The sequence below is a fragment of the Gopherus evgoodei genome, unplaced genomic scaffold (genome assembly GCF_007399415.2).
Source record: "Gopherus evgoodei ecotype Sinaloan lineage unplaced genomic scaffold, rGopEvg1_v1.p scaffold_56_arrow_ctg1, whole genome shotgun sequence".
NCBI classification, from domain to species: Eukaryota; Metazoa; Chordata; order Testudines; family Testudinidae; genus Gopherus; species Gopherus evgoodei.
Genome location: NW_022060077.1, coordinates 812,157 through 820,669, shown reverse-complemented (window position 1 = coordinate 820,669; position 8,513 = coordinate 812,157). Strand labels below are relative to the sequence as shown.

At 46.1% G+C, this 8,513-nt stretch overlaps 1 protein-coding gene across 1 annotated transcript; it reads left to right on the top strand.

The window, feature by feature from the left end:
* The first annotated feature begins 1,178 nt into the window (after positions 1-1,178).
* Positions 1,179-2,144, top strand: LOC115643282 (olfactory receptor 52B2-like). Its single transcript, XM_030547159.1, has one exon. It carries the CDS (start codon positions 1,179-1,181, stop codon positions 2,142-2,144), a length of 966 nt encoding a protein of 321 aa, XP_030403019.1.
* Positions 2,145-8,513: the final 6,369 nt, after the last annotated feature.

Below are 8,513 nucleotides of genomic sequence, written 5' to 3'. Positions count from 1 at the left end.
CATTGTAAACTGGGAGTGACTCGGCAGTTGTGAGTGTGAAACTGGGGGAAGTGCCAGAAGAACCAGTCGTGTGGCTGCTTTAACTCACTTTCACAGTCACTGCTTGTGACCTGAAAAGAACTAGCAAATGTGCGGAGGAGAGATTCTGCTGTGGGCAGCAACACCAGGAGGACGCGCCCTGCTTCACCTGGGGCCAGAACCATTCAAACCATCTTTCCTCTTCTGGAATGGAGATGGTATGTCAGAGGGGCAGTACGTAACTTGTCGGGGTCACCAGTGTGGTTAGATGTTTGGTTGTGAATGAGTGTGTTCTCCCTTTGTCCTGTCCTAACTCTGCGCAGACAGCTGGCACAGCAGACCTCCAGCAAACCACAAGACCTTTAAGGTACAAAGGCACCCAGCCAGGTTTGTTGTCAATGAAGCATGGGACTAGTATTCCTGCAGACTCTACTGGAACATTAATACATGTGTGCGCTTTAGAATGAACCAGCTCAGTGAACAGTGGGACTTTCCATTCCTCCTTAGGCTAGACAGAGACACTCCCTTTGAGGCTCCATTTCATACATCAATACAAACAAGTTACATACTGACCCTCTAACGTAGTTAACTGACACCCTCTGACGTAGCCGGTTACAACCCATCACGTTGTACATCTCTATCCATCACTTTCTCATCCTGACCATATCTTTAGGATGGGTCACCATGTTCCTCTCATCTTTAGGGAATGTGCTGATATTGAGGTGTTCTGGTATCACCCTTCTGGAATGTGTTTGCCTGAGTGTTCTGTGCTCAGCACCTCTTAGAAATGTGTGGTTTTCAAATATCAGCCTTGTGCTTGCCAGATTCTGTGAGCAGGCCCTACCTGTAGCTCACAGCCTAATTTTTCTTTATATCAACAAGGCTTCGATTATTTTAGCCCAGGCCTCACACCTCATACTAGACCTCTGACACAAGGTTTTATGTCTCAGGCTCTCTTCCTACTACAGTTCTGCAGCACAAATGTGTTTCTAGATTTACGGTCCCAAACGACAGGCAGTTGTCACACAGTGAAGTTTTTGATGGTATCTCTGATTCTCTCAACAAATGCAGTCCAGTCCTAGCTGACACTGGAGTTCTCACTGATTTTCTCTTTTGCTGTTAGTTACAGGAAACTGAATAGAAGATCCAAGTGATGGTACATGATGCCAACTGACAATCACACCATTTTTTACCCTTTAACTTACATCCTGACTGGCATCCCGGGTACGGAGGAATCCTATTTTTGGATCTCCATCCCGTTCTGTCTGATGTACTTTGTGACACTTTTTGGGAACTCTCTCCTAATATTCATCATTCTAACAGAACGACGCCTCCATGAGCCCATGTATCTAATCATGTCCATGCTGGCCACTGTTGATCTATTGTTATCTACCAGTAGAGTGCCCAAGATGCTGGCTGTATTCTGGTTTAGAGTGGGGGAAATTTCTTTTGCTGCTTGCCTGACCCAGATGTTCTTCATCCATGTCAGTTTCATTGCTGAGTCGGCCATCCTGCTGGCAATGGTATTTGATCGATACATTGCCATCTGCGACCCCCTGAGATACACCATCATACTAACCAAGTCTGTGATCGAGAAGATGGGGCTGGCAGCTGTCACAAGAAGTTTCTGTATCATTTTCCCTCTCATCTTTCTTGTGAAGCAACTGAAGTTCTGCAGAACCAACCTCCTGCCTCACAACTATTGTGAGCATATGGCAATAACCCGGCTGGCCTGCGACGACATCACAGTCAGTGCCTGGTATGGTGTAGCTGTGGCTGTTTTAGTAATTGGTTTGGATGCTGTGCTCATTGCTTTGTCTTATGGGCTGATCCTCAGGACCATCTTCCGGCTCCCCTCCAAGGACTCCCGGCTCAAGGCTATTCGCACCTGCAGCTCCCACCTCTGTGTCATACTGAAGTTCTACACACCGGCCTTTTTCTCCTCTTTGGCACACCGATTTGGGCACATCATCCCAGGTTATATTGTTAACCTACTGGCCAACCTCTATGTGCTCATTCCCCCCTTGTTAAACCCCATCGTTTATGGGGTGACAACAAAAGAGATCCTGAAATGTGTAATCAACATCTTTCATCGATGCATCAGTAGAAGCTCCCTGCTGAGTTAAAGGAGTCAACAGAAAATGCTTTTAGCATTGGAAGTTAAAGCCAGGTTTTCATTGGACCTATACGGGTGTTTTAACTATGTACTTCCACTGTGTAAGCTTGAACATTGGTCTCTCTCGCCAACAGAAGTTGGTCCAATGAAAGACACCTCCTCCTCCACTTTGTCGCTCTAATATCCTGCAACTTACATGGCTACAACAGCACTGCGCACTGCCAGAAAAGGCAGCCAGACCGAGTCAGTCTTGTTCTAAGTTGAAAGGAAACAGCAAAACATGGAAGAAGAAATGTAAAAATCACCACGAGAGAGAGAGAGCACGGTGTGTGTATCTCCTCTCTGACTAGCTACATCTGAACTGGACTCTTTTCAGACCATTAAGGAATGCAGCAGCCAAGGGGGCCATACCATGGGCAAGTGGGAAGTGCACTGGGCTGCACACTGGGATAAAGGGGCGCTAGTGTTGTTTCTGCCACTGACCTGCTGCGTCACCTTGAGTTAGTTTCTTTCCTCCTCAAACTCCTAAATCCTTCTCAGGATCACAGCTCTGCTAGCCTCAGTCCCCCATTCTGCAGCCAAGGCCTTTGTCCCAAGGACTTTGTGTTTGGCTGCCTTACGGCTCATTTCGCAGGCTGCTCTCGCTCTCTTTCCTACATTCGTGGCTTTGTGGGAGTGGCTGGGTGGGAGAGAGGTCAGGGGTGCTGTGGCCTGGTGCACCGGGTGTGGGACTCATTTACACGTGGTCTCTGGAGAATAGAACTGGTGTGTGTGATTAGCTGTTTCTTACCCTTTGCTAAACGAATGTTTTGCTGCTGAGGAGAACGTGCTGAATCCTCCTGGGGCTTGTTTTATGGGAACAGTAAGTGTGCCAAACACTATATTTTGGCTGTTGGCAGCGCTATCAGATCTACGCTTGGAATTGAGCTTAGAAGGGTCCATGCAGGTCCTTACTTTTTGGACGCTAAAGTTCAAAGTGGGGAAAAATACCTTGACAAAGCTATTCTATACCCTTCATCATTTTTGTTGCCCTTCTCTGAAACTTTCCAAGTTATACTATATCCTGTTTGACCTTCTGCTAACATCACACAACATCCAGCAGAAACACTGTGGGAATCTATTTTCATTTTATTCCCACCTTCCATTTCTGAAGCTGTTGAGAAGAAATGTTTGATAAGAACATGAGAACAGTATATACTGGGTCAGGGCAAAGCTCTGCAGCGGCCAATGCCAGGTACTTCAGGGGGGTGAAAAGAACAGGACAATCATCAAGTGATCCATCCCTCTCAGCCCATCCTGGCTTCTGGTGGTCAGAGGTTTTGGGACAGCCGCACCATGGGCTTGCATCCCTGACCAGCTTGGCTTAAAACTGTTGACGGACCTTCCTCCATTTACATATCTAATTCTTTTTTATCTTCTGGCCATCACAACATCCCCTGGCAATGAGTTCCACAGGTTAGCTGTGTTCCATGAAAAAATATGTCCTTTTGTTTGAATTAAATCTGCTGCCTATTATTTCATCAGGTAACCCTTGGTTTTTGTATTGCATGAAAAAGTAAATAAAATTACTTTTCTCACGTTCTCACGTTCTCCGCACCAGTCATGGTTTTATAGACCTCTGTTGTATCCTCCCTTAGTTGTCTCTTTTCTAAGCTGAACGGTCGAAGCCATTTTTAGTCTCTTCTCATATGGTGTCATAAACAGATGGTTAAGGGTTAATGTCTCTTTTACCTGTAAAGGGTTTAGAAGCTGGCTGACACCTGACCAGAGGACCAATGGGGGGACAAGATACTTTCAAATCTCGGTGGAGGAAACTCTTTGTTTGTGCTGTTTGTTTTGTTCGTTGTTCGCTCTCGGGGCTAAGAGGGACCAGACATGCACCCAAGGTTTCTCCAACCTTTCTGAAACAGTCTCTCATGTTCAAAATAGTAAGTACTAGCTAGAAAAGGCGGATTAGTCTTATGTTTGTTTTCTTAACTTGCGAATGTGTACTTTGCTGGAAGGATTTTTACCTCTGTTTGCTGTAACTTGAATCTCAGGCTGCGGTCAAGGGGGGGAGGGAAGTCCTTCTAGTCTATATGAGCTGAATACCCTGTAAACATTTTCCATCCTGATTTTACAGAGATATTTTTTCTTTTTTTCTTTTTTTAACTAAAAGCTTTCTTTCATAAGAACCTGATTGATTTTTTTCCTTGTTTAAGACCCAAGGGGATTGAGTCTGAACTCACCAGGGATTGGTGGGGGGAAAGGAGAGGGGGAAGGTTAATTCCTCTCTGTTTTAAGATCCAAGGAGTTTGGATCAGTGTAGCCTCTCAGGGTAACCCAGGAAGGGGAAAGTCTGGGAGGGAGAAAGGGGGGGGGATGGTTTATTTCTCTTTGTTTTAAGACCCAAGGGCTTTGGGTCTTGGGCTCCCCAGGGTAGGTTTTAGGGGAACAGAAAGTGTGCCAAACACTATATTTTGGCTGGCAGCAGCGCTATCAGATCTAAGCTTGGAATTAAGCTTAGAAGAGTCCATGCAGGTCCCCACTTTTTGGACGCTAAAGTTCAAAGTGAGGAAAAATACCTTGACAAAGCCATTCTATACCCTTCTTCATTTTTGTTGCCCTTCTCTGAAACTTTTCAAGTTACACTCTATCCTTTTTGAGATGCGGCTACTAGAACTGGACATACTACTGAAGGTGTGGGAGTACCACGGATTTATACACTGGCAATATGACATTTTCTCTCCATTTCCTAATAGTTCTTAACAGTCTATTAGCCTTTTTGACCACTGCTGTGCCGAGAGCAGAAGTTTTCAGAGAACTGTCCACGGTGACTCTACGGTCTCTTTATTGAGTGGTAATAGCTAATTTAGACCCCATCCTCATATATGTGTAGTTAGGATGATTTATTCCAGTGTGCAATATTTTCCACTTATCAGTGTTGAATTTCATCAGCCATTTCATTGCTTAGTCATCCAGTTTTGTGAGATTCCTCTGTAACTGTTCAGTTAGCTTTAGATTTAACTATCTTAAATAATTTTGTATCCTCTCCAAACTTTGCAACTTCACTGTTCATTCCCCTTTCTGTATCATTAAGGAATGTGTTGAAAAGCACTGGTCACAATACAGATCCTTGGGGGAGCCCATTGATTACCTCACTCCATTGTGAAAATGGATCATTTATTCCCCTTTGTTTCCTATATTTTAACCAGTTACTGATATCCACGAGGAGGCCTTCCGTCTTATCCCATGACAGCTTACTTTACCTGAGAGCCTTCGGGAAGGGACCTTGTCAAAGGCTTTCTGAAAGTCCAAGTGCACTATAGCTACTGGATCACTGTTCTCCACATTCTTGTTGATGCCCTGAAGAATTCTAGTAGCTTGGTGAGGCATCATTTCCCTGGCCAATACCCGTGTTAACTCTTCCCAGACATATTCATAGAGTCATAGATTCATAGACTCTAGGATTGGAAGGGACCTCGAGAGGTCATCGAGTCCAGTCCCCTGCCCTCATGGCAGGACCTAATACTGTCTAGACCATCCCTAATAGGCATTTATCTGACCTACTCTTAAATATCTCCAGAGATGGAGATTTCACAACCTCCCTAAGCAATTTACTCCAGTGTTTAACCACCCTGACAGGAACTTTTTCCTAATGTCCAACCTAAATCTCCCTTTCTGCAGTTTAAGCCCATTGCTTCTTGTTCTAACATTAGAGGCTAAGGTGAACAAGTTTTCTCCCTCCTCCTTATGGCACTCTTTTAGATACCTGAAAACTGCTATCTGCTAACTGATATTGTGTTTATCTTTTTAAGCCTTTGGAGATACTTGTTGCTAGCAGTCGCAGATGGGCCATATGCCATTGTAGGCAATCTCGTTATACCATCCCCTCCATCAATTTATCCAGCTCACTTTGCAGATGAGGAAATTTCTGGAGGCAGAGTTGGCTTGAGGGGGGTGATAGGCTGGGATGGGGGGATCCCGTCTGGGGGCTGCCCAGTCTGCAAGTGGGGAGCCAGGCTGGGGAGTGGAGGCAGGACGGGGGCAGGTCTCATAGAATCATAGAATATTAGGGACGGAAGAGACCTCAGGAGGTCATCTAGTCCAACCCCTAATTCCCTACACTCGTGGCTTTGTGGGAGTGACTGGGTGGGAGAGAGGTCAGGGGTGCTGTGGCCTGGTGCACCGGGCGAGAGACTCATTTACACGTGGTCTCTGGTCTCCCTGACTGTGGGGGAGAGACCGGGAGAATAGAACGGGTGTGTGTGATTAGCTGTCAACTATCTGAAAAGAGTACCAAAGAGGATGGGTCTAGACTGTTCTAAGTGGTGGCAGATGATAAATCAAGGAACAATGGTCCCAAGTTGCAGTGGAGGAGGTCTAGATTGGATATTATGAAACACTGGGATAGTTTAGTTGGTACTGCTTTGAGCAGGGGGTTGGACTAACACTATTTCACTAGGAGGGTGGTGAAGCACTGGAATGGGCCTTTAAAAACTCTAAGGATGCAGATTCCACCAACTCCAATTTGTCCAGGTCACTCTGGACCCTATCCCTACCCTCCAGCATATCTACCTCTCTCCCCCAGTTTAGTGTAAGCTGCAAACTTGCTGAGGGTGCAATTCATCCCATCATCCAGATCATTAATGAAGATGTTGAACAAAACCAGCCCCAGGACAGACTGTATCAAAAGCTTTGCCTAAGCTAAGATATATCACGTCACCGCCTTCCCCATATCCACAGAGCCAGTTATCTCAGCATCGAAGACAATTAGGTTGGTCAGGCATGACTTGCCCTTGCTGAATCCATGCTGACTATTCCTGATCACCTTCCTCTCCTCCAAGTGCTTCAAAATGGATTCTGTGAGGATTGATTTTTCCAGGGACTGAGGGAGGCTGACCTGTCTGTAGTTCCCTGGATTCTCCTTCCCTTTTTTAAAGATGGGCACTATGTTTGCTTTTTTCCAATCGTCCTGGACCTCCCCCGACTGAGGTTTGTACCTCAATGAACTGGAAGTTCACAATCTGTTTAATTTTCCCATTTTTACAGTAACTTCTGGTTGGGGCTGGGGGGCCCCTCTGGATCGGGGAGAAGGAGGCAGGTAAAGAGTTAGTTACAGACCCTGTTACACACCAACTCTAGGTTTGTTGCCTCTCGCTCTCAGTGTACATCACCGAAGGACAAGAGAAAAGGATCCTTCCTTTCTCCCCTGGCCAGTCCTGTAACCCCAGGGTAAAGTATCTGCATGGCAGGGAGATGTAGACCCTGGATGACATTGATAAAGGCTGTGAATATGGGATGGGACTCAAGAGATCTGCATTCTATTCCCACACTCTGCCACCACCCTGCTGGGGAACCTTGGGCAAATCACTTTGCCTCCCTGTAACTCAGTTTCCTCTTCTGTAAAATGGGAATAATGACACTGACATCCTTTATAGACTGCTTTGAGATCCACTGATGAACAGCTGAATATTATTATTTAATTTTGTTTCCAGTGGGGCCCAAAGGCCTGTGCCAGGCACCTCCCAAACTGAGACGTGATCCCTGTACTGAGGAGCTTACAAACTAGACATCACACCAAGGCCAAGGAGAATCTGACCAGGGGAACTGGCCCATTGGTGGCTTCATATCCCCATTATTCACTGATTTACTAATTCCAAGGACAGAAGGCAACATTATACTCATGCAGTCTGATCCCCTGCATCTCACAGGCTGGAGACCTGCCCACAAATAATTCCCAGAGACAAAATTCTAGAAAAACATCCCTTCTTGACTGAACAATGGTCAGTGATAGAGAATCCACCACAACCCTTATAAATTGTTTCAATGGTTATTTCCTCTCGCTGTTAGAAATCTCCACTTTATTCCCAGTCTGAATGTGTCTAGCTTCCACTTCCAGCATTGGATTGAAGAGCTGATTCTTATATGTCTGTGCCCTGTGTAGGTACTAACACACTGTCATCAGACTTAACTTTCTCTTTGTTAAACTGAACTGACTGGGCTCTTTGAGCCCATCACTATCAGGCAGGGTTTCTCATCCTTTAATCGTTCCCGTGGATCTTCTCTGAGCCCTCTCCGATGGATCAGCATCTTTCCTGGGTCTGTCCGTTTCGGGGAGCAGGGGGGTAGGGCTGCCAATGACATTACTGCTCACAAAGATGTCATCGATGATGTCACAGTCGGCCCAGCTGTCAGGCAGTGCAGTGAACTGCTGGAGAAGCAGGAGGGCAGGAGGGAGCTGGTGCCCTGGCAGTGAAGAGGTGGGGGCTGGTATACATGACTGGGGCCTGGATTCTGGCATTAGCAAGGGCTGAGGGAGGTTGGCTCCTTTCTCGTGCTCCCCCACCCACAGATCTGTGATCACAGCAGCAGGAACAAGACAAAGAATTTCACCACA

Coding starts and splice junctions, on each gene's coding strand:
- LOC115643282 (XM_030547159.1), top strand. CDS start 1,179: ATGATGCCAACTGACAATCACACCATTTTTTACCCTTTAACTTACATC.